Genomic DNA, 26,198 nt, shown 5'->3' on the forward strand with positions numbered 1-26,198 from the left:
CCCTCAACCCCATCATTAAGATGAACTCTTGCAAATCAAACATTTCATCTGGCAAACACTATTACTTGCAGCTTTCTGCAAGAAAGAGCCCCTCCCCTTTGAAATCCACTATTCTAGACCTAACTCCAAGGTATCCGCAGCTAGCTATTTTGATCAAGTACTGGAGGTTGAAATGCTAATGGTCTTTAGGGAACAATTCCTCCAGCCTCTCCATCTGCAGTCGAACCCAGTGAGACTTTAAAGCCAGTTTATAGCCCTCAAATTACACTGCACACAGGCTCACTCCACTGTGTTCAGGGAAATCTGGGTCTACCCCAAGATCCCTAAGATCTATCCTAAGAAATGAAGTTGGGGCAGCTTGACTAATTCTGCATCCTCTTGAATAATTTCCCCCAAAATTCACATTATGTTGTTCCCACATAGACCTCAGATAATACCACTTTCAAGCAATGATCCTGCAGTTTCTATTTTCAGAAGAGAGAAAATCCTAGGAAAAGCAATGGGATCTGAGGCCCCTTCACTGACCGACCACAGCCTCCAAAAGACACCAAGAGAAGAGGTAACTACTCTTTATGAAGCACCTTGAAGCCCCTTAAATAATGTACACAAAGCACCAGGCACAATGGGCTTTCCCCAAAAATGTTAGGTTTCTCCACTTCTCCAACAGGTACACTCGAGTGCCTGGGTCCTGTTCTGCCTCAGTTATTCTTGGCCATGAGATTTAGACAATCTCTTCACCCTCTGTACAAAAGCCTGATTTGGCAAAACCAGGATGACAGAATGGAGAATAGTAAGATGTTTATGCAACATTTAGGGGGCTGTTAGGGTGGGAGATAGGGGGAGTTTTTTTTTTTCTAGGCAAAAAAACAATTTACAAATACACCATATTACCATTCCATAAAAACTCACCTCTGCCCAGATAAACTAATTATGGCAACAGATAATCAAATCTGAAAACTTTTTAATCCAAAGAAATGGTTCTCTCCTTTCAAACAACTGCATTATACAAACCAGACTATTCTGGAATTAAGGAAATTAAAATACAACTCAATCTTTGTTTGCCCAAATCACCATATTATGGGAAATAAAGCAAGATCAACAACCTATTAGTTTATGAACAAATAACAAAACAAAACCCTAACATGAACAGAAATACAATCAGCCTGATTACAGCACAATCAACAAAAGGCTTTTACAAAAGAGCCCCCTGCACACTAGCTCTGCTTCATTCACGTTCTTTTCAAGCCTGCCTAGATGATCAGTGGCTAGTGGGGTGCCACCCCCACTCTGACCTTGAGGCAATGCCAGGAGCCTCCAAGAGTCTCAATGTTCCCTGTTTCAGAAGAGGAAAGGTTGGAGCTGGTTCACAGCAGCTTCCAGTAGAGCTCTCCTGCTTGCCCCATAGGCCAGAGAGGCAAAGGTCTCCCTCACCACCCCAAACAGTCTCCTCAATGATCTGTCCATGATTCCTCACACTCCAGCTATCCACTGTCCAGGGCTAGATTGCTCTAGAATGTCACCGAACTCACTGATCCTGGCCCACCACAAAGTCAGCATGTCTGATATGAACTGGGCCCTTCCTGCCGCTGGGCAATGCTTAGTTCTGACCTCTTGGCTGTCTAAGCACCTTCCTCACAGCGGTTCTCCCTAACCTGCCATTCCTCAACCACCCAATCGAGTCCTTCTCTTTCATCATCCAAAGTAGAAGCCCCACCCTTGGCTTGGCTCAGAAAACTGAAGACATCTAATGGAAGCTTCCTTAATTTCTCTCTATATCTCTCCCACCTTTCCTTATTTTCTTCTAGCCTCTGCTTCTCATTTCCAAGGCTCATTATATTCACAAGGCTAAGGCTTTCCATCTGCCACCTAAAAAACTTTGCCTCATCAGTGATCTCCTCTCTGGGATTTCAAGTCTGTCAACACCGGTCCCTTTCCCCTCTGCCATCCAATACACAAAAGCTCTCTCTGCTAAGCTTCAATGACCCTGCCTCTGGGAAATCTTTCATTCAGGGCTCCTCCCTTCTCTGTGTTTTCACAGAGCTATATTCCCGGCTGGGAGCCCTCCTACACCAGAAGCCCAGGCAGGCAAGGCTCTCGGTGCCCACCATGGTATTTCCTGCATCAAGCACTATACCTGAAAACATTATAGGCGTTCAACAAACGTAATATGAAATGAACAAGTTTTTTCATCTGGCTAGCTCTGAAATTACCATTTTAGTTCTCCCACTTATTCTCAAACCCAGGAGTTTATCTTTCATTTCCTCATCTCCCATTCATGAACTCAATTACACATGCAGAACTTACACTTACTTGCACATCTGTAGACCTACTGCCTTGTCATTTCTTTTCCTTATCGCCCGTCGCTCCCATCGTTCCCCTATGCTGCCCACCACCACCATCCCAGTATTCCCCTACAGATCCCTGCCTCTCCAACCAGGTGGGTACACTCTTTTATGTCTCTGTTCACGTCATCCACCCCCCACTCATGCTTCCTACCTGCCCTCTTCACTACCTACTCAAATATTATCTCCTCTTAAGTTACTGATTACAGTAGTACCTCGGTTCTCGAACATCTCAGTTGACGAACATTTCGGTTTACAAACGCCGTAAACCCAAAAGTGCGTGCGTTGGTTTTTGAACACACCTCGGAAGTCAAACATGTCACGCGGCTTCCGCTGAGTACAAGATCCTGAGGCCTAGCTGTCGGCTGCTTTCGAACGTTTCAGAACTTGAACGGTCTTCCGGAATGAATTACGTTAGAAAACCGAGGTACCACTGTAGTTCCTACCTCCGGTGCTGTGACAAAACTAGAATGGAACAGGTTCTAGAAAAGGGTTTCTCATTCCAGCTCCAGGCCAGCCCTTGAGAGCTCTTCCCAGCTCTGGGTAGTGCCAACTTGGAGACAGCTTGGCGAGTCTTAGCCAGAAGGTGAAGTCCCCATTGAGAAAAGAAGGGAAGTCAGCACTGCAGAGTGTTGATTAAAACCGAGCTCTGGGCGTGGAGGCTGGAACAGGTTTGCAGTTCGTTTTCCATTATCTCCGCTCCAGTCTGAGTTTTTCACTGCAGCCAGTTCGGGCATCTGATCTCTAAGAGCTGAGGCTGTGCCACTCTGCTAAATGCCCTTTATTAAACCTCAGGGAGAACAGGTGGATGGAGGAACCAGAGGAAGAGGATAGAAGCCTAGGGTGAGCATTAAGCATACAAATGCTTGTTAGAAAGCACACGGCCAACAGCTGCTCTCCATTACCACCCAAGTCCACAGATTGAAAAGTGGACCCTGGCCTTCTCCATCCGGGTAATGAAGGCCAAAGCCCAGGCAGAGATGCTCTGAGCCAGCATGGAGCTCAACCAGCTAGTGTCACAGTGACCTCGGCCTTGGCAGTGGCTGCCCTAGAGGTCACAGGCCTTCCTGCCCTGGCCTCCCCTCTTACCCTGGAGGTGAGGGGGGTTTGGCTGCTGAGGGGGATGGTCAACCATCCTGGGAGAACTCCAAATATGGGAAATGAGGTCTCTCTGAAATGCAGAGATTTAAACTGTCCTCATGGAGCCTTTTGGTGCCTTCAAGCATTCCATCCTTTTCTCTCCAAGTACAGAGGAATTTGGAACGTCAGAAATTGCTCCAATAGGCCTCCAGAGGCCTGGCATCCTGCTATGCCCCAAGCAGTTTCCCTGAATCATATTACCAAGAAGTAAAGGAAACGCTCAGAGTGAAGAACGCTGAACAAAGGCAGGGGAGGTGGCAATAATGGGTGAAATGGGCTGGAAGTATAGGAAGGGAGGAACAAATGAAGTTCTCGGGGAATCCCCAGAAGACCTGAAAGCCTTCAACATGGGGGAGGAAAGCATTGTGCAGAAGGAGATAGCACCAAAAATAAGCTCTGTTGAACACCTCATCCTGAAAAGGTGCTGGAGACAGCAACTTGTGTTCGAGAGAGGAGACAGACTACGCCACCACCACACAAAAACCGCAGTTTCCTCTATACATCCGGCCCCTGCTCCACCTTTCCAGCACCGCACTTGAGCCAGGAGGAAAGACCATCCAACAGAGGCTCCATGCTATACCCCACCCTCAGGCCATTACCTCCTGGTGACAGCCAAGAAGTCCCACTGCACCACTCTGATGAGCCACAGGAGCTTGTGTGTGTGTGAGAGAGAGAGAAGGATGGGCTGGAAGCAGGTCATACTCTTGTGAACCTCCTGGGAGATGAGAGGACGCATAAGGAAGATCCCTCCAAACTAGGGAGAAAGAGAGGGCCACCTGCCTCCCAACCACAAGGCACTGGGAGCTTTGCCTCTTAGTCCTACCTCAATTGCAGCCTGTGGTATAACAAAAAATCCATCTGGCCTTCATCCCCGGTTCCTGGCACAGAGTTCCTAAAACCCTTTCAATTTCCTGAGTGATACCGAGTTTCCCTGAAAATAAGACCTAACCGGAAAATAAGCCCTAGCATGATTTTTCAGGATGACATCCCCTGAACATAAGCCCTAAAGAGTCTTTTGTAGCAAAACTTAATATAAGACCCAGTCTTATTTTCGGGGAAACACAGTAGGAGTATCTTTTTTCATCCTGAGTTTATGCTAATGAGATGACTCTTGGTGAGAGGCCTTTAGATAACTTTAGGATGGGGGCGGGTAACCAGAAAGACCTTTAGGATGGGGGCGGGTAACCAGAAAGGCCAAGGGTAACCTACATCCAGGGAGAGGAAGGGGCTTGGAGATTGAGTCCAATCACCAATGGCCAATGGTTTAATCAATCAAGCCTATGTAATGAAGCCTCCATAAAAGCCCCTGAACAACAGGGTTAAGAGAGCTTCCAGGCTGGTGAACACACAGAAGTGCTGGGAGGTGTTGAACCCAGAAAGGGCACAGAAGCTCTGCACCCCTCTCCCCATATTTTGCCCTATGCATCTCTTCCATTTGGCTATTACTGAGTTGTACCCTTTACAATAAACCAGTAACTAACTAAAACCAGTAACGTAACCAGTAACTGAGTTCTGCTGGCTGTTCTAGCAAATTATCGAACCTGAGAAGGGTGTAGTGGGAACCCCCAATTTATAGCTAGTCTGTCAAAAAAGTACAGGTGGCCTAGAATTTGCAACACATCTGAAGTAGAGGCAGGGGCATTAAGCCATTAAACCGTGGGATCTGACACTAAGTCCAGGTAGACGGGGTCAGAACTGAAGTGAATTATTGGACACCTAGTTGGTGTCGGAGGATTGGAGAGTCACACAGCCCTCTGCGAGCTTCTGGCCAAAGGCCTCACGGAGACAATCCTGCAGAATCGCCCAGACCAGAGGCAGGTGCTCCTGCAAACAGATGTCCAGGGCCTACAGGAAATCAGACTCCTCTCCTAAATACTTGAAACAGAGTAGTTGGTCTACTATAAACGAGGTTTTTAAAATTCAATTCCCTCCTATTGCTCATGCAGATCTGAAATGATCTGACCAGATGGCTGGTGCTCTATAATTCTTGGATTGCTCTCATCGGTTGTTGATGATTTGGATTTTTCTTTTCCTTTTTTTAACCCCTTCACATGAACATGTTCCTGCACGGGCTTCCTGCACGCTACCGTCAAGTGGGCTCTTTGTGCTAATGCTAATATTTCAGAAGCTCTCACAGCCTCCGGGAAGTCAGCTCAGGTCAATAAGGAGTCCCAGGTTTGAGCTTCCTTGAGCCCACATGGGGGGAACATGCAGCACTGGCTAATGGGCAGGGCAAGGGGGTCATTTGTCCAGGCTGCCTTGTTGCCTCCACTTCTCCTTCAGGTCCCCAAGGAGAAGAGGGCAGCAAATGTATAATTTTTCAAATGACAACTGCAGCCACTTATTGAATATCTCCTATGTGCCAAGCCCTGTGTGAAACATTTTACATATGTTAATCTTGTTTCTGTCTCATCATGTCAGCTCTGTGAAGCAGATATTTTCATCCCTATTTTCAGATGAAGAAACTGGTTCAGAGATTCTAATCAATTTGACCAAGACCACACAGCTCAAAAGAGAACTGAAGGTGGGATTGGAGGTTTAGCATTATAAAATTTGACTCATTGTTCCACCAAGATCTCAGAAGAGAGAGAAGGCACTCGCCTCTCCACACCCATTCTTTGTGCCCTCACTGGGCACAAGACACTTCCACCACCATATCCAACACACTGGATGTCTTTTTCTGTCTCTGTTATCACCCGTGAGACTATAAGGTGATGGAAGCAGGGTCATGTCCCATTTGCTACCCAGAGAAACAGTACGGCACGATGGTTAGGAGCTCAGACTTAGGGCCAGACAAAGCGAGGTGGGAATTCTGACTCTACCACTTATTGGTTGCTTGGCTAAGTCAGTTCTCCTCTCTGAGATTCAGTTTTATCTATAAAAATGAGGGAAGTTATAGCACCTGCCCTCAAAGAATGCCTGGCACAGTCGATGTTCAGTAAATGTGAGCTATTGTGTATATCTCTGACTACCAGTACAGCGCCTGGCACAAAACAGGATCTCAGAAAATGCTCAGGGAGCAGACGCTCCATCATAGAGGGCTGTGACCAGCTTTCTGTAATAACAAGTGCACAGGCAGTGACCTGGGTTTCAGGGGGCCTCAACCCCAGGACAAATTCCTGAGTTCCCTGCCCAGAATCCATAGGACCCGCCAGCAAACAGCTTTCCTCTGCTTGCTCGGGAACAGCTGATGCTGAATCCACACTCAAATACTTGCTGTGCCTCCATAAGGTGAGACAGATCCCAAAATAAACCAGGAGAGAGAGAGAGAGACAAGAAAATCACTTCCAGGAACAAGCAGCTCCCAGTGAGGATGCTGACAGCAATAAAAGGCGGGCAGACTAAGGAGAGTGGCCGGCAGCTGCGCGACGGCTGAGCGCCTGCGGCTCGATTCCACCTGGGAGCAAGGCTGTGGAGTCCTGTGTTAGTCGCCTGGTATTGCAACCTCTGACTGGAAATCTGCCTTCAAATGAGCCCAGGCCACATACCCCAGTTTCTCCTCCCTGGAAGCCTGAGCACAACAGAGCTGAGGTCCTCCCTTCAGAGGCCTGTCAGGGCAGAAGGCACTGCACTGGGGTCAACACAAACCAGCCACTTTGCCATTTTCTGAAAAGTCCCCAGAAGATACATCGCCACCTTCCTGAGCCATGTCCCTGACTCTAAGTCCAGAAATGCTGTGCCAACCCCTTCTGCTCCCTCATCAAAAACCTCGGTGGAGGGAGAGAGGGAGCGCATTTCACGGCTGTGGAAGTCTCTCCTTCTCATCAGAAGCTCCCTTCCCCATCGAAGGCCAGAAAGGGCAGGAAGGCTACACACTCATGCACGCTCACTGGTAACCAATTCCACAATCAAGTTGAATGGTGGCACAAATGGAGAATTTACCATTTAAAATCAGAACTGCTGCATAGTAAGTGATGTCTTCATGTCAAGAATCCTCATAACAGCCTCTGCAGCAGGAAGAACAGGACATTTCCCCACAACATCAACAGGGAAACTGAAGAGCAGAAGGATTCAGTGACTTGCCCAAGATCCCCTAAGTAGCAAAGGATTTGAACCCAGAACCAGTTGCGTCTAAAGCCTGTCCCCTTAACCACTAAATTATACTACCTCCCCATTTATACACCCATCAAAAGTTCCCAGGACTGACTACATTCCTTTAACCTTCAGGTAGCTGTGCTGGAAGCTCCCAGGCAGCATTCCAAATGTGGTGAATTAAATATTATATTCTGATTGAAGGCAAGTGCCAGCTATACACCCAGACCACGGAGAGGTCAATTTCCTATCAACAGACAGACATACAAAACCTTCTCAATATACACACAGAGCATCTCAATCTTATACCAGAGCCTAAGGGAGTCTTGTCTGCCCCCACGGGCCGGACTCCCCAGCAGCAGACTCAGAATGACCTCACATCAGACACAGAGGCCAGAACAAGCCTCTCACCAGCCCCTTCACCAGCCCTACTCTGGGGGTGAGTATAGGCAAATAACACTTGAGACGGGCAGGCACTTCTGGGCTGCTTTGCCCCCTGCGCTGTGGGGCCCAAGTATCTGTGCTCAACCACAACACACCAGCCTTTGGGACAGCTTCTAGGGAATGTGGAGCAGAATTTACAAGAGGCTCTTGAGAAACGAGAAGGCAGAGGGTGATGTCAATGGGGCTTCAAGTTAAATGTAAAAACCAGTGTTCCACTCTAATTCTCCAGGAGGCACTCAGAGCCCTCTGCTGCCCTTGTCATCCATGCGCGGGCTCTCCCTCCCCACGGCTGCAGAGAGGAGCTCTTTGTTTAGCCATTAACAGCAGCCCCACTGGCCAGAAGGCTGGGCGAGGGCCCTGGGTCAGAACTTTCAGACTTATTCTGCAATGCAGACCAGGGCCCTAAAGGGTGCCACAGGAACAGAGAGGCTAGGAGGGGCAGCCAGAGGACATCGACCTCCGTCTGCTCCAGGCACTTGCCTGGTTGAAAATGGTACAAGCACCTTTAACCACATAACACCAGTGGGTACAGCCCACATCTCCTACTCCCGACCCGAGAACTCCTCTAGTTTCAGTCCTCAAGGACCAGGGGCTCAGTTCTCAAGGAAGCCAGGGGAGGGGCGCCAGGGGTTGGATCTGCTGAAGCCAGCTCCTCTGTTCCTAAAACCTCCCTCTACCCAACACCATTAGCTCCTACTTGGCTTCCTTGGTGCTTCATCCCTCTTCTGTGGCAGCAACTGGGCCGCATGCAGGCCCAGCAGGAGTGATATTACCACCAGAAAGTTGGCTGGCACAGCAAACACTGCCCCTGCCAGCACAGCAGCAATGGGGGCAGTGAAGACAGTATCGGCGAGGAGCTGAGGGAACTACACTGTGGCAGCTGCCAGGGCTCGCCATCCACCTCGCCACAGTGTAGAACGCAAACCGCCTACTCCTGAGAACGGGCCCAAGTGTCACCACGCTGGGGCGGCAGCCAAGGACAGCCGGGACTAGAAGGACAAAGGGGGAAAAGGCAGGTCCTGGATCCGAGGTCAATGCCATAGAACGAGTTAGCTGAAGGACAGAGGTCAAGTTATAACCTCTCTGACGTATGTTTTCCTAGGAAAATAAAGGCAGTAACAGTTCCTATTATTGTGAAGATGGAACAAGATTATGCACGTGACGTACCTAACACAGCCCCTGACTATGGTCAACACCACAACTGTGGGCTCCTTTCATTGTTATTTTAAGCCCTGGGCCCAGGCTCATAAAAGGGTTAGAAAGTTGTTCCTTCTGAGGATGCCCCATTTAAAAACCAGGCCAGGACCAGCCCCTTATTTCTCGGCACAGGTTCCTTCAGCAAAAGAACACTCGTGCCCCGCACCAGTGCTCAGGACTCTCCTGTGAACAATATTTCAGCAGCACTGAGCCGAGCAGAAGAGCCCGAAATAGCACTTGCAGAGCGAGGCACATGTCATTGCCTCTCCTGTGCTTCAGAAGTGCAAGGAGAGAAAGTTTTCAATCACTTGCTCAGAAAGCTTGGCCACCCACCACCTGCCTTCTTTCCAGGGAACTCAGACGCTGCAATCTCTGTTCTGCTGGAAAATGGAGGTCCCTGAACCCGGCAGCAGCAGGGGGACTCTGAGGGACCACACTGTTCCCCTCCATCAGGCCAAAGAGTGGCTGCCCTTCAAAGCAGCCCTGTGGGGACAAAGGACATGCAATTTGAAATCAGAGTATATTTCACAGGGACAGCGCCGGGCTTGATACCTGGCCGGAGGGCCTGCCACTCGTGGGTCGGGTGAAACACCTCTAGAAGCTCGGAGTCCAGCTCCTCCTCTGCGGCGGTTTCCTTTCTCTCGGTTTTTCTGGCGCTGCTCTTCTCTGGGTTGGTCAGCGCAAACTCCTTCAGAGAAAAGAAAACACAGGGCATGAGCCATCACAGCTAAATACAAGCAAACAGAAAGGAAATAGCCCAGGGTGGTACTCTGTCCCCTCCATGCCCTTCCTTCCCTCCCAGCCATGTTTGGACCTTTCACAAGGTTAGCCTCAGAACCAGTATGAGTGAGGCAATTCGGTTAAATGAGCGCAGCAGATGTTGTGTGTATATAGCACTGTTGTACATGCATAAGGAAAAAGTCCACAAAGTTCCATACTATCTCTAGGGGGTTAAGGGAACATACTAGGGAAAGAGGTTGGCAAAGGAGACAGTAAGAGTCTTTTGCTTTTGATATGATATTATACTGTTTGATATTTAAAACTCATACCTATTACTCTTACAATTAAAAGATTTATATAAAAAATATATATATATATACACACACACACACACAGATATATATGAACAGGAGAATAAGGCCTCAAATGGCCACCCCAGATGTACAAAAGCTAGCAGATGAGGCCCAACTGATTGCTAAGCAGCCTAGCAGGGCACAGTAAGGATCTGGCAATCCCCCAGGGTGCCTATGGGGCATAAATGACCATTTGGGACATTCCAATCTATGGAGAAAGGGGTGGAAGTGGGAAGCTGGGAGTCCAGCTGGGCTGAGGAAGGAAGAAGCCCAGGTTGGAAACCTCTTCCTAAAACCTATTTCTTTCCACCCCATGGAGAGTATGGAAGATTAATGAGATGGTGTCGGTGGATCACTTTGAGCTCAGGAGACAGAGACGCAAGATAAATACAAAGTATTATTCATTTCGCTCCTCCTCAGTCTCCCATCTTTCTGTCCCATTTTTAAACCTGCTCTTGCATAAACACAGTAAGGCCTCAGGAAATTGGAACCAGAGGGTTCCAGAGCTCTGGGAAATTACATTTAGGAGGGCAAGAAGGAACCCACACTAGCACACCAGGTTATTTCAGCCCTCCCACCTCCCCCACCGTCACTTTTCCTCCACCTCCCCTAATAATAGGTAAGTATATTTCATGGATTCCTCCTATGAACAGAAACCTGTGCTAGGTACTTTATACAGATCTCATTTTAGTTCCCAACAATTCTAACTCTGCATGGGAGGTAACAATGCACCTCTTTCAAGCAGTGCCCCAGCTCCAGATAGGTACCCCCACCTGCCTGGATCCCTCAGGGGCTGATCTTTAATTAGCTGTCAGAGGAAAGGTTAAGATGTTAAGGTGTTGGTGGATAACAATATAAAGCCCCTCTAAGGATTTTTTACATTTTAACAAGAAATAAAGGCATGAAATTCAAATGGCAGGATTTCAGATCTTGTTAAGGACCAGTAAGGAAAGTATCTTGAGCAAGAAGAGGTCCTCAAATCATGTCACAAATAATGAGAGGCACTGACTATATAGCATAATAGTTAAGAACTCAAGCTCTGCATCAGACAACCTAAAATTCAAATCCCAGTTTCTTGTGACTCTGGGAAAGTTACTTAACTTTCCAAGCCTCAGTCTCCCCATTTGTAGTGATAATAACATCTAACTCATACATTAGATGAAATATGACCTTGTAAAATATTTAGTACTTTACACAGTACACCACTAGCTCTGTGTACACTAGCTCTGTGTAGCTGTCACTCTTGTAAAGGCAGTCATGGGTTCCAGTTTAGATGAGTCTGTGCTGTGACATCCAACAGCGACTACACAATATGGCGTTGTTTAGGCAGGTCAAGTTTGGGTTGTGGTCAAGTGTGCAGCCTATCCCCTCAAACCTCTCCTATCTCCTCAACCTGAAGTTTGCACAAATCTGAGCTCAAAAGAAAACTAGGAACAGAAAAGAAGAAGTGCCTGTGAGACTAAAGAGCAGAAGACTGGCAGGAGGCACCCTACAATCTGAGGGCCTGGGCATCAACCTTCTCCAGCTGAGTTTCGAAGGACAGGCTCTGTGTCAGTCTCTTTCACCACTGCATTCCCCAGGCCTAGCACAAGGCTTAGTTTGTAATCACAGAACAGAGAAAGGAAGGAATGCACCACTCCCACAGGCAGGTATGTCTCTTGGAAGCCTTGGACTGAGGAAAGCCCACAGCAGCTGAGTCTGCTGGAAGCCAGGTACTAACCGCACGTTCCAGAACAAAGACCACCTTGTCCACTAAGTACCAGGAGCCTGGGTGCTCCAAGGCCCAGCCGTGATGGTCAGCCTCTGCCTGAAGCACCATACACTAGACTGTGGGGCTAGAAGAATGTTAGTAAAATTTACCTCAGAGGAGCGTGGGTCAAATGCATCCCGTCCCTAGGCCAGGCAGGAAAGGATGCGAATGAGCAAGGTGGGCCAGATGGAAAGCAACAGGGAGTGATGGGACTGTGAAAACTGGGGCCCTCCTGCCTTGCCTGAGGAACGCAGCTGCTACTCAGCTGGTCCGCCACTGCCATGAAGGCATTCAACTTGAAAACAGAAAACCAGATTTTTATGTGTAATGTTTTTATTTTTAGAACACTAAGAGGGCCAAACCAAGCGTCTATAAGCTTTAAATTGCAACTCTTACTTTAGCATATCTATTAGCCAGGTAACTCCTGGCAGGTGTGGCTATAAGCAAGCAACCAAAGTCTCATCATCAAGAGCAGAAAGAGGCAAGGGGAATGGTGATGATGAGAATATTGCAGAAAGCCCTTCAAAATCTAGGCCGGGCTAGTATTCATTCTGATGACTAGGAGCTGGGAAAGCCTCTTTTTCTCAATTTCTCTAACAAGGTTAACAGAGTAGGTTTACAAAGTAGGATTAGAAGGAGGCTAATGAACCACTGAGTCACACGCTTCAAGCCCTAAGAAGGCCAAACGCTTTTGCAACAATCCTGTCACTGCTCAAGATGTTTTATGAGTTTCCTCTTATCACCTTTGAACCAGATGTTAACACACACATGCATTATTTTATAGCATACCTCAGTTTTTAATGAGGGTGATACAAAATTGGTGCTCCCCTGTCTGACCAGCTCACCCTGTTCACCAAATCTGGCCCCAAGTGACTTTGGACTGTTTGCCCAAGTCACATCCGGCAAGCACTGAGGGCAGTTCAGTCATATGGACATACCACGACTTAGACAGTCAGTTCAAAAGGGAAATTCCACAAAAGGTTTTGAGGAAAAGCAACATCACGGGGATGAGGTTGTAATGATAATAGCAGCTACCATTCACTAAGCCCTTACTATTAGGTTGGTGCAAAGGTAACTGTAGTTGAAAAGGTTAAAAAATTGCAAAAACCACAATTACTCTTGCACCAACATAATACATGCCCAGCACTGGGCTAAAGTGCCTTGCAAGCTTCACCACTTGTCCAAGTTTCATCTGTGAAGCACATACTTTACTCCCATTTTACAGTGGAGGATGCATACGGAGCCTGAGCAAATCACACTGGCGGGAAACAGGGTAGAAATTTAAGTCCAGGCCTGACTGACTCCAACGTTCATGCATGATTTCTGACTCACTCCTGTGTTTTTGTTCTTAGTCACGTGCCCTAACAGTTGTGCCCTGGACACTGAGAGAATGAAGCAAGGGCAATGAGATCATCTTAGCACATCTATCGGCATGGCCCCCTTCCCAAGGGAAAGCTTTCATGGACCGGGTGAGAAACCACAGTCCCAAAGAAAGGACAAGCAAGAATAGTCTCTCTGTGCCTGGGCAGTGTCCTGAACTGGAGAGAAAGACCAAGAGGCGAGAGAGGCGGGCCAGCCCTCGATCACTTGTGCAGTAAATCCCATGCTTTGGTGCCCTCTCAGCTGGCTTCTTAGGGCTCCCTCCAATGCTGAATGCTCAGCAGTCTCTTCTCTCTGCCACCAATTTCCTCTCAACTGACTGGCAAGAAATCCCAGCTAAGGTGTTAGCTGACAACAGCTTACCATGTCACACTTCCTTGTGCTTGTATCTGAATAAAAGATTCTTAAAGATCAAAGCCTTCAAGATCCAAGAGAATGAATGAATCTCTAATGCTAGGTTGATAGACGATGTGACAGAGACAGACTGCCAGGGCAACATTTGGGGACAGGAGCGTGCCTGACTGAGCCCTAAATGAAACCCTGGAAGCGGCCACCCCCTTACTAAAAATAACAGCTGACACTTATTGACCATCATTGACCTTACTGCGCCAATCCCAACGCTAGGTGCTTTGTATCCATAATCATACTGAATCTATTCTAAAATCTTAAGAGGGAGGAACCAAGACTGTTTTAAAGATAAGGAAAGAAAGCTCAGAAATGGTCAAAACGCCAAAGTAGGTGGCAAAATGGGATTTACCAAAGGTCTGTGCTCCTTCCACTGGATTCCACTACCTCCCTCATTAATCACTACCTATCTGAAGGCCAGTATACCACACAATCACATCACTTTCGGGGTCCACACTGCTCCTAAGATGTGGCACCCCAGGGAGGTGCCACAGCAAGAGCCGGGAAGGGACGCTGGCTCCAGATCATACCCCGATACACACAGCCAACCTTTCCTGGGTGGCCATTAACCTGCACAAATGCCCTCTGGGAGGACCGTTCCGGGTCTCCAGGAGCACTTGCCTGGACTCCAGGCTCTGAAGCAAGAACCATAATCACCAGCACCTCCCCCACCGGCCATTTTCACTGTTGTGAAGGTGGCTGGCTGCATAATTTGGATTTTAAATGCCATCAGGGCAGCAATTTTTATGGTATGAGAGAAAAGATGCTTCAACTCCTACTTCTGTTTAGCACATGATGAAAGATTATGACAAATGGATACAGCTTAGGAACAGACATAAGGATAAAAGCAGCTTCTGTTGATGAAAGTCAGTATTAACATTTTTCTGAGACTAGACTCAATAGAGCTAATATAAATGGGCCAGAATAATTATGACTCTGAAAGCTCATCTATTTGGTTGGACTATTATCCAAAAGGGACTTACTAAAACACGGTCCTGAAGTAAATTCATCAGCACGCTTTTGTTAATTGTGCATCTGCTAAAGCTTATGATGGGGACCCCCCTGGATCCTCATGAGCTGCAGGTTGGGGGGGGGGGGACACAGTCCTGATCCCTTGAGACACTTGGGTGCTTTTCTGGGCCAGGCTATGCCAAACACAACCCCAACCTTCATGCTGCGGCCGGACGGTCCCATACTTAGGGGCCAATGGGATCTTATTCGCATTGTCCTAGAAGAAGAGGCCAAAAAACCAGCACCAACAAGATATTAGTCAGAGAACATTAAAAGTTCAAAAGGATTCACGACTCTTAACTGTACATTCTCTCCTGCTCCACAAAGTGGGGGGAAAGGCAGAGAGAAAACAAATGACTTCAGAGAGAAAGTGGAAGTTCGCCATGAGCCAGAGGTGAACCTCAGCTGAGCTGCATTGTTATTAAATTCATCACAATTGTCATTTGCATTTCAAGGCTCTCCAGCTCCAAAGCCTCCAGCACTTTAGCCAACATTTAGTGGGAGCCCCTGGGGTTGGGGAAGGTGGCCAGGGGAGGGTAAAGCTGTCAGAGCTGACAGTCAAGGCTCCTCAAGGGAGGGTGGAGAGAGGGCACTGGGAGCTGGTCAAGGGCAGACTGCTGCTGGGCAGGCCAGGGAAACAGGGCCAGGAGCCTTAGCATATGCAGCTGGGCCAAGGGCAGAACGTTCTCGGCATTCTGCTCCTGCTGTGGCAATGACAGAAATCCTAAGCAATGAAGTCTAGGTTAAAGCAGAGGGGCCTGGAAAGAACAGGGAGAAAAGGACAGAGGGAACGAGGATACAGAGATATGGATAGACTGAGAAAGCCAAGGAAGAGAGGAGCAGAGGAAGAAACAGTCATACTGGGTGCTCACCACACAGGCAGCCAGCTCCTGGGGAGAATCCTGACTTCCCCAGCTCTGCCACAAGCTGGCTGTAGGATTTTGGCCAAGTCACTTAATGCGTCTGAGCCTTAGTGTCTTCCTTCTCAAAATGAGGGTAACAATTGTAGCTGTCTACTTCATAGTGTTGTGGGGGGGATTAAATAAAACACATATAAAGCACTTAACAATGTTTAGTACATGGTAAGCTTATTATTACTATTAAATAATAATAACATTACCATCATCATACTTTCCCCAAAGAGAAACTGCACCATGAGCTTTAAACAAAGGCCAGAAGATTCAGGAATAGAGGGGAAGAAGTATAGAGACTCTGTGACCGAGCACTGGCCAGATTCCTGTAAGAAAAACAAAAGCTCAGCCCACCCGCACAGCAGCCCTGGTGGCATGGAGGCTTTCTTGGAACCAATCGGGAGCCGTCTACTTGTGATACTTACTGCGTTCTGATGACTGAGGCAGAAGGTGAAGCAGGAGGCCCCCAGCAGCCCGAGCAGCAGGCCCAGAGGAGCCATCCTACATAGGGATAGGCCCTGGGGAGGCACAGGGAGACCTAGCGAATATAAACACAGGAAACAGAAGGTCAATGGGAAGCTGGGGCCTGATCCCCCAGCACTGAGATTCCCACCATGGCACTTCTTCAATGGATGTCAGACACTCCCACATAGAGGTGTAAGAGGTCTTCTCCCACAGGGGTAGATCAGTCTGAGGAAAGCCTCCATCTCCCATAAGGACCCCAGCCAGCCAAGGGGAGATATGCCTTCGTTGGAACTAAGTCAACCGGGACTCCTCCCTGAGCTGTAACAGCCCTGGTCCCTTTCTTCCTCATTATCGACTTGTTACCAAGTTATGTAGAGTGGTATCAGCTATGGTGAGGAGAAAGGAAACGAACCATTTGATTCGTGTGTGGACAGACACGGGTCCAAATCTGCATATGCCTTTATAACCACTCACTTCTAAACCATACCCGCTGTTATACCTGCAGACAGATGCCATTAGCATCCCCTAAACCAGCAGAGTTCAATATTCACAAACCACAAGCCTTTCGCATCACTTTTCAAACAGCCAAAGAAACCAAAGCACAGGCCCTAGTAGCTGTTAAAATTAAAATGATGGATGAAAAGATATCCCACATTCATGGACTGGATTTAATATTAAGATGACAATACTACCAAAGCAATATGCAAATTCAATGCAATCCTTATCAAAATCCCAATGGCTTTTTTTATTTAACAGAAATCGAGAAGCCTATCCTAAAATACATATGGAATTTCAAGGGACCAGAGCAGCCAAAAAAATCTTGAAAAAGAACCAATTTGGAGGACTTTACTTCTGGATTTCAAAACTCACTACAAAGCTAGCGCAATCAAAACAGTGTGGTACTGGCATAAAGACAGACATATAGACCAATGGAATGGAATTCAGAGCCCAGAAATAATCACATATATGGTCAATTATTTTCAACAAGGGTGCTAACATCATTCAGTGAAGAAAGGACAGTCTCTCCAACAAATTGTTCTGGGACAAACTGGATATCCACAAAGAATGAAGTGGACCCTTCCCTTACACAATATACAAAAAAGTAACCCAAAATGAACCAAAGACCTAAATTTTAGAGCTAAAACTCTTATAAGAAAACATAGGGGAAATCTTAATAACCTTGGATTTGGCAATAGTTTCTTAAATATGACACCAAAAGCATAGGTGAATAAAAGAAAAATAAATTGAACTCCATCACAATTAAAACACTTTTGCACATCAAAGGATAATATCAAGAGAATGAAAAGACAACCCACAAAATGGGAGAAAATATTTGCAAGTCACCTATCTGATAAGGGTTTAATATCCAGAATATATAAACAACTCCAATCGCTCAACATCAAAAAGACAAGCAACCCAAATTAAAAATGGACAAAGGACTTTCTCCAAAATGATACACAATGCCAACAGGGATGTGAAAAGATTCTCAACATCATTAATCATTAAGGAAATGTAAATCAAAGCCGCAATGAGTTAATGCTTTCAATGTGCGACAATAGCTATAACTAAACAAAGAAACAAAAAACAGAATAACAAATGTTAACAAGGATACAGAAAAACTGGGACCCTTGGACATTTCTGGTGGGGATGTAAAATGGTGCAGCTGCTGTGGGACACTTTGTGTTTCCTCAAAAAGCTACACATAGAATTACCATATGATCCACCAGTTCCACTCATAGCTATATATTCCATCAAAAAAATCTGAAAACAGTGACCCAAACAGATACTTCCATGTGAATGTTTATAGCAGCATTATTCACAATAGCCAAAAGGTGGAAATAACCCAAGCATCCATCAACAGATGAGTGTGTTTTTTAATGTGGTATATACATACAATGGAATATTATACAGCCATAGAAAGGATGAAATGCTGATACATGCTTCAACATGAATGAACCTTGAAAACATTATGCCAAGTTAAATAAGGTAGACATAAAAGGACAAATATTATATGACTGTACTTAAATGAAATGTCTAGAACAGGCACATTCAGAGAGACAGAAAAATTACAGGTTACCAGGGGAGTCACTGGGTACAGAGTTTCTGTTTGGAGTGGTGAAAACATTTCGGTCAGTAAACCAGAGCAGAAGTCAAGAGAACTTAGTCCAAATTGGCAAATGATACAGGAAAGACGGGCAAAAAGAAAAACAAAATAAAAGACCCCACCATCAACCACCAAAAAAAAAAAAAAAAAAAAAAAAAAGGCTTAGAAGAATCCAGAACATGTCAGTATTAGCCCAGACCTTTATAAAAAGTTTGTGTTGATCACTCAGCCCCAATACACCTCATTAAGCAATTTACTCAAAAGAGGCTTAACTGAATTAATTATGGGAGAACAACTCTTAAGAGCATGGAGTTTACCTTTTCTCTTTCCTGTTCCTGCCACATTCCTCCATGTTCCACCTCAAGAAACTGGTCCTGTGACATGCATGCAGTGGGACCGAAAGCCTTGCTTAAACCCCCGCTCAGAAGTTACTGCCCTCTTGCCCAGCCCACACCTTCTCAGGGCAGACAGAAACTTTCCCTAAGGACATCTGGAAACACGAAGAAAAACAGCCCTGCTGGACCAGCACTGTGCTAAAAAAGCACAGCCAAATGGAAAAGCAAAGGCTTGGGAGCTATAAATAGCTGCTACACTCACCCAGCAGCAAAAGCCTTTGCTTTCTGCCAGCTTCTCCCCTCTTCTTTTTTGTCGACAAAATGGAACGGCTGAGTGCCACATGAGCTTCCCCCAGCAACCTGGCTCCCTGGGGCACCAATCACACTGAAAGGCAGAGAGTGAGTTCACAGCACAGCACTGGGGTCTGGACAGGTGCCTGGCCAGGCCTGGCTGTGAGGGGGGTGGAGGGCCAGGCTGGGCGGGTGAGGATGAACAAGGGGCAGAGGCTGCCACATCAGGAGTGAGAAGGCTGGAAAGGGAGAAGGGTCCCAAGATACCTTCCTTATCCCTGCAGCCATGGCTATGGGGAAGAGAAGAATCAAAACTGAAGTGGGGAACTCGGCATTATCAAGACAACATACAATAAGTGAGAACAAGGATTATGCCCCAAAGCCACAGATTTCCCTTCCCCGACACGAGAGCGTTCATGTGTACACGCATGTACACACACAGAGTGAGATGCACCCTCCTGAGAGCCAGGGATAAACATGGAACTGGTGCTGGAGAAAAAGAGGAAGAGGAAGAGACAAATGAGAACGAAGAAGTCAAGGGCAAAGAAGACAAATGAACAGGAGAAGCAGGCCCAAAAGGGATGGAGGAAGAAGAGGCCGGGGCAGCTGAGGCACGAACAGCAGCCTCCCCACTTCGTGGAGCGGGAAGGGGAGAGGGATGGCGAGAGAAATGGCAGCTCCCACAGGGCTTCCGGCGCCACCGTCTCCTGCACACACATCAATGACTTCAGAAGCATTTTCTGCCAATACAAAGGATGAGATATCGATTCGCAAATGGATCCTTCATCTCTCCCCAGTAATTCCACATAAGGCTGCACACCTGACCAATTCACTGCCTCCATCTACTTTTTCCATGAAACAGGGAGAGCACATGTAGGGCGGAAAGGTGTGTAGGGAGAGACCCTGGAGAAGTGAGGCGAAGAGAAAGGTGTGAGACAGTTTTCCAGGCTTTGCAAGGCTACTCGGAGGACAAGGGCAAGCTCTGCAGCAAGCAGGCGTGGGTATGATGTCCTCTTAGGGCCTGGCCTGCAGCCATGTCATCTAGTCTTGATTCTTATTCAAGAGGTAGTGGGTGGAGAGCAAGCAGGCATAGCTTTCCCTGGGCTTTGTGCTGAAGCTGCGGGAAAGTGGCGAAAGAGGAAGTGGGACACAGCTATGTCCTGCCAGGATGGCCCACCATCCCAAGCAGGGACCTAGGCAGCAGCAGCAAAAGAAAACCTTAGACGCTGACATAAGTAAAGCCGAAGTCATGCCATCCGACGGAGGCACAGGTTGGCACACTCAGCCTGAGGTGAGCGCCCCCCCACAAACCACTTACCACCCACTAACCCTCAGTTCGCCTGATCGCCTGCCCCGGGACGTGCTGCAGAACAAAACTTCGCATCATCCTCAGCTCTCAACGGAGGACAGACCTCCATCTTTACATTTACAGGCTTCTTGTGACTTAAAATACCATCACTCTGTGCAGGAAAGGGGAACACAGTTCAGGGTTGCACCAGTAACTCTTTCCTTAGGTATCCTGGGCTTTGAGATGCCCATTTTCCCATCAAAACTGGCCACGTGTAGGCTGTACCTCTACTTAAACAGCGGCTGAAGGCTCTTGGCAATCTGTACGGCCAGCTTACTGCAGCCCCGAGAAGACGCTTGGGGCACAAGTGAAAGAGGCCCTTGGACTTGATAGCCTGGCCTCCCTTGGCACCTCATGTCCTGCACTCAATTCAGACAGGAATGGGGGAGAGTACTGGGCCCTGTGCGAGTACGACATCCTCCCATAACTTTGTCTTCTCTTAAGGCCGAAAAGGATGGCAGGAAGCCAACAAAGGAAGGAGGAATGGGACTGCTGGATCTCTGGAAGCTTCTGACGTGGCTGGCAGGCCCCATGGACAGTGGCTGTTCTCCAGTCGCAGGGAGAACAGGAAATGGTCACAAGTGTCCTCAGCAGCCTGGGTGAGAGCACTTAAACTCCATCGTATAAAATGCTCACGTTCTTCATCTACAGTGTATGTCCATGTATTTGCTTCCCCAACTCTTTTGGAAAAAGTGAAAGGGCAAGAATTCCTACCTTCATCTTCTAAGGAGGAAACTGAAGCAAAGAGATAAAAATATTGGGTAGAAAATGTAGTACATAGACTAAGAGTCACACAGACCTAAGGCCAATGCTTGGCTCTCGCTGCCAGTTCCTAGCTCTGTGACCTTGCAAACCACCTTCACTAGACCTGTTTCTTCACTTATAAAACAGGCATAATAAGAGTTCCTACTTCAAAGAGTGTTAGGGAGGATTAAATAAAACAATGCGTAGCAAGCAGCGGGCACATAGCTATCACGCCGTCATTAGAGCAGAGATGCTTTCTCTTGGACCCACAGGTAGCTGGGGCCAGGCCGGGCACCCCGGAACAAGTCTCCAGAGCTCCTGCCTCTGTAGACTCTACTTACCCTCTAGCTGACCCCACACCTCCAACTTCAAGACCAAAGCCTTTTGTTGGGTATCTACCCCCAGCAGGTGAAAGAAACAGGTGTTAGAGAATAACCCCACAGATAAAAATTGGAGAGTCCCAAGCCAGTTTTCTGCTGAGCCCCAAGGCAGACCCAGCCCCGTCAGTGCTTTTCCTGGCATACTCGTCGAGTGTCCAGAGAGCCAGGCCACCATCACGTAAAACTACCAGCTGCAGGAACAACTGTAAAAGAATCTTCTGCTTTACAAACTGAAGGTTAGAAAATGAGCTCTTCCCAGACACACATTCATTACTATTTATGGGCTGCAAAGACTCATACAAATACACACACATACACACACACAGTCACTCACCTCTACACAAACAGAAGATCACTGCCTAATTTGAGCTGGCAAATATGAAGCTGAAGAAACAATGCAAAGAGGACACTGAAAGGACAGCCCTGACAAGAGAGAACAATGTACCAAGGCTTAGGAAAAGAAATAGATTTTTAAAGAATCATTTGAAGGACAAGAGAAATAAGTTTGGAGTAGTCAGGCAAACAAGCTTTCTCCCCCCAAGACCTAAACTAAACAGAAAGTCAGGAAGTAGACAGCAATTAAGTGAAAAGAGCCTTTAAACAGCAAAAGCAATGTGGCTTCCAACCACCCAGCCCCTAACTGGCTGCGAGGCTGGACTTGGAGCATCCGTTAGACACTGACCATCGACGTCATGGGAACAGAACCTGCCCCAAATACTGACGCCATGCCTCGGGCCCAGCAAGTGTGAACTGCCCTCCATAAACCCAAGGTACCCAAGAAGTCATTAGAGGACGCTGCTAGAGGGTCCTCTAACACAAGCAAACCCAAGCCTCTACCTGACCCCAGAGCTCCAAAGCCAAACCCCACTTGTGCAGCCTGTAAGGGAGAGCCCAAGAGAAGCCTTTCCAGTGGCAGCACAGGGGCAAGTGCTGGCCCCACCAGAGACCACACGGAGCCAAGAAGGGCTCCGCAGGCCCGGCTAGGACTAGTAGGACTAGAGCCTTAGAAGGAGGGCAACACGGGGCGGGGTCAGACAGGGAGGTAGCATGCCTGATCCCTTCTCAATACTCTGCACCCCAAAAGGTGGAGGATGTGACCAATCTGATCCCTATCCCAGCAGGGAAGAGAACAGATCTTCAAGAACGTAGCTAAGTGTATTAGCAAAACCTGCAGCCTCAGAGACAAAGACAGTGGCTCCAGCTAAAAGAAACCAAGTGACAGGCAGAGCGATTGAATAAAAATGAGCCCAGCCTGGCCCTCTCCACACCTATCCTACTCAGCCACAGCCTTCAAAGAATCTGAATGCTGGAAAGGAGCCTAAAACTCAATCTTCATCTGGACTGCTAAAGATCCAGAAGACACAGCAGGCATTCAATATCTATCTACATATAGAATAACCAGAGTTCAGTGCTTTTACGCACAGAGCTTGTCAGTGGATCCAGGAAGGCTCTGGCAACTTCATAACTGTTGAAGACAAAGAGGCAGAGATGGCCGGTGCAGGACAAGAATTTTGGTGCCATCAGCACAGAGGTAATAACCGAGACGACGAGAATAGAATCCCTGTCTTAGAGAGGAATCTTGGAGAGAAAGGAATGGGAACGATGGGCCAAGAATAGTCTTAAAGTCAGGGCTGGAAGTTAGGAAAAGAAAGAGGAACAAGCAAGGGAACCAGACAAGGCACATCAAGAATCGCGCAGAATTACACAGGTCAAGAGAGGAGAGAATCTTGAGAAAATCAAGTTATTGGCAACATGTCAAGACATCACTGGGAATGAGAATGAGAAAACCCACTGGATTTGGCGATGAGGCAGCCAGAGGGGCTTCACAAGAGGGCACTCGTATAAAGAAACCGGCATGAGTGTAGAACACTTGGAAAGGTTGAGTGGGTCCACCGAAGTTGAGAAATGTGGAGCTACTTCTCTAAATTCAATTTTTTCAACATTTTCACTAGAGTCTTAATAATAACAGAAAGAAAACTGACTCCAGTGGCCCTACTGAGGGATTCTCTGATGCCATACGATAGGTTCCTATAATGGTGTAGAGCTGTCTCGCTCAACAAACACGTCCTCGGGCTGGACCTGGTACACTCACAGCCGCAGAGCGAGGGGGCAGGGAAGCAAACTCTACAAGAACAAACTCCCATCAGACACAACTTATCTGAGCTCTCAGCCATGCCTCAGGCTGTGCAGAAGCTTTAGTCCTTACACTTTGTAGAGTTGCAGTAATCATAATTGTAGCACTTGGAGTGAGGGATGGAGAGAAATACTCCAGGGACACCCAGTTCCCCCGTATTCAAATGCACTATCTGGGAAGCCCAGAGGAAAGTAAATTCTGTCAAATAATTATAATCAACATTTATAGAGTACTTTTCTATGTTCCAAGCACCGTTCTAAGCTCATTCACTCTTCTCAACAATCCTTTGACGTACCGGGTAACTCTAATATGCTACTCATTCTGCGCATGAGGGGACTAAAATTCAGAGAGGTTAAGTAACTTGCCCAAGTGCACACAGCCAGAGAATGGTAGAGTCAGGATTCAAAGCCAGTTTCGCTCCAGAACATGTGCTTTTTCCATAGACCATGCTGCCTTTCCACTGGTGTATGAAATCAGCCACAGAAACTGGACTCATTTTATTTGTTCTGCAACAGTGTGAATAAAAAGGCACACATTTTGTGTCAGGAGAAAGAAATGTAAATGAGCCTACTGGGGCCCTCTTGTGGAGAGACCCACCTCAACCCCATGCACATTTCTGCACATCACACACGCACATGACACTCACACATGTTGATTACTGAGTGCTCTCGGCACAGCCCAGCCCACAGCAGAGGCGCAGATATTCAAGAGGAAGAATGCCCTTGGCTCAACTTGCAGCGAGGTCACTGGCACCCTGTGTGGCTTGACCTCTTCACCTCCCGTCACTCAGGCTTCTCAAATGTACAAGAAGCAAAGGCACCCTTGCTCCCCCTCACAGAGCCCAGCACCATGCACTCCCCTCATATATACCCAACTGTCTGGCAAGAAGTCAGCAGACAGGAGGGGAGAACTATATTGGGTAAAAGTTGGCCAAGATGATATCCAAGCTCATTTCCAACTTGTCTATGATCCTGATCCCACTCCCCATCCAGGAAGCATGTAGGACAGGATTAGTTCTACATAGCAGCTGAAGAAAATGGAGCCCAAAAAGTGAATGGGGCTCACCTAAGCACGCCAGCAAGAGACCAGGTGAATTACAGAAACACCCCAGATCTGGTCAGTGTACTTTCCACTAGGCCCTAGACTCAAGCTCCTAGCAGGCAGTGGGCAAGGTGACATTTTTTTTTTTTTTAATTGGGGAATATTGGAAAAGTGTGTTTTTCTAGGACCCATCAGCTCCACGTCAAGTTGTTGTTTTCAATCTAGTTTTAGAGGGCGCAGCTCACTGGCCCATGTGGGAATCCAACCGGTGACCTTGGTGTTATGGGCACTGCGCTCTAACCATTGAGCCAACCGGCCGCCCCAACCTATTCTTTATACCGGCTCCCTGACCCTGCCTGAGCTCCTGAAAGTGACTGACCTGTGTCTGACGATAACAGCCAAGGTTACCAGAAGCTCCACTCTACACCATCTCCACTCCAGTGAATGAAAAGAATGTGGATTTTGACCCAAGTCTCCCCGACTAGTTGTAGGACTTTGGGCTAGCTGCTTAACCTCTCCAAGTTTCAATTCTGAAAAGGGACCTGACAGTAACTATTTTATAGGATGGTTGTCAGTTATTAAATGAGATGATATGAAGCATATAGCACAGTGCCTGGCACAAAAGAGGGTTCAAGAAGCTTGCAGCTCTAACTAATATTCGAGAAAAATCTGAGCAAAGGACAGGATAAACAAAAGCAGCAGGGGCTTCACCCCCATGTAGAATTGTCTTCTGTTCTGACAATCCAGCCGCTCCTTGGCCCCCAGCTTCCCTGAGCCACAGGCCTGCTCACACACCTAAACCACACTCTGGGTGGCTAACAGGCATTTCCTTGAAACCTTTAGGTGTTACTGGCTGGCTCTGCATCAGTGCCCACTGAAGAACAGCCACTTCGGAATGAGAACAGCCACTTCAGAGCCCAGCTTCCTGGTGACTCAGGCCCGTCTCCAAATTCCTGCTGCTGCTTTCCTACCTCTATGAGGGAGTAGGGAGGGCAGGGGCAGCTGGGGCAGGCCGAGACTGCTTAGACTACCCTGGACAGCATCAGCTGGCAACCAGGGAGTAAGAGGAAGGGCCCGTGGGCCTTCTTCCCTCTCCTTTCCAAATAACTGGGTCTCCCGGTAGTAGGCACAGTGGACTTTCTCTATAGCCTGCTTCCAAAGAACACCAGGGACTTTCACACACTCATCCACACTCCCCAGTCAGCGTTCGTCATTCCTTTCCCCTGCTGTCTCCAAGCTTCCAGAGAAGGTCAGGGCCTCTTAGTGGGACGATTACAAGGATTCCAGCCTATAGTTCCCAATGGACTATCTGCAAATCGGTACGCATACCAACACTTATTCTGCCAGCCACTCTGGCACTTTGGATTACAAGCACTCAGCAGTCACACTCTACAGACAGGTACTTCAGAAAGATATTTTAGTATGAGCCTCGGTCCCCTGAGCCCACTGGGCACCATATTATGGAACAGAACATACAAAAGAGACTGTCACCACCCTCGGGTGGTTGATGTCCTATTCACAGTCAGTGGACAGCATGGCCTTCCACAGCTGAGTCTCAGACAGTACAACATTAAAAAGAAAGTCTCAGACCGTACCATCTTAAGGAATATGTCATGAGAAATGGATACTACTCTGGACAACTTGAGACACAATTTCCGTCTTTGAAATGAG

General features: G+C 47.5%; 1 protein-coding gene across 1 annotated transcript in view; it reads right to left on the bottom strand.

Moving 5' to 3' along the window:
- SIL1 (SIL1 nucleotide exchange factor) overlaps positions 1 to 26,198 on the bottom strand; it is a 183,322-nt gene that overhangs the window by 121,334 nt on the left and 35,790 nt on the right. Inside the window, exons 2-3 of the mRNA XM_033095908.1 lie at positions 16,111 to 16,223; positions 9,708 to 9,843 (exon numbers count right to left, since the gene is read on the bottom strand). Coding sequence (XP_032951799.1) covers positions 9,708 to 9,843; positions 16,111 to 16,185 — 211 coding nt within the window. The 5' untranslated portion in view covers positions 16,186 to 16,223. The remainder of the gene's footprint in view (positions 1 to 9,707; positions 9,844 to 16,110; positions 16,224 to 26,198) is intronic.

This window comes from Rhinolophus ferrumequinum, chromosome 24, assembly GCF_004115265.2.
Source record: "Rhinolophus ferrumequinum isolate MPI-CBG mRhiFer1 chromosome 24, mRhiFer1_v1.p, whole genome shotgun sequence".
NCBI classification, from domain to species: domain Eukaryota; kingdom Metazoa; phylum Chordata; class Mammalia; order Chiroptera; family Rhinolophidae; genus Rhinolophus; species Rhinolophus ferrumequinum.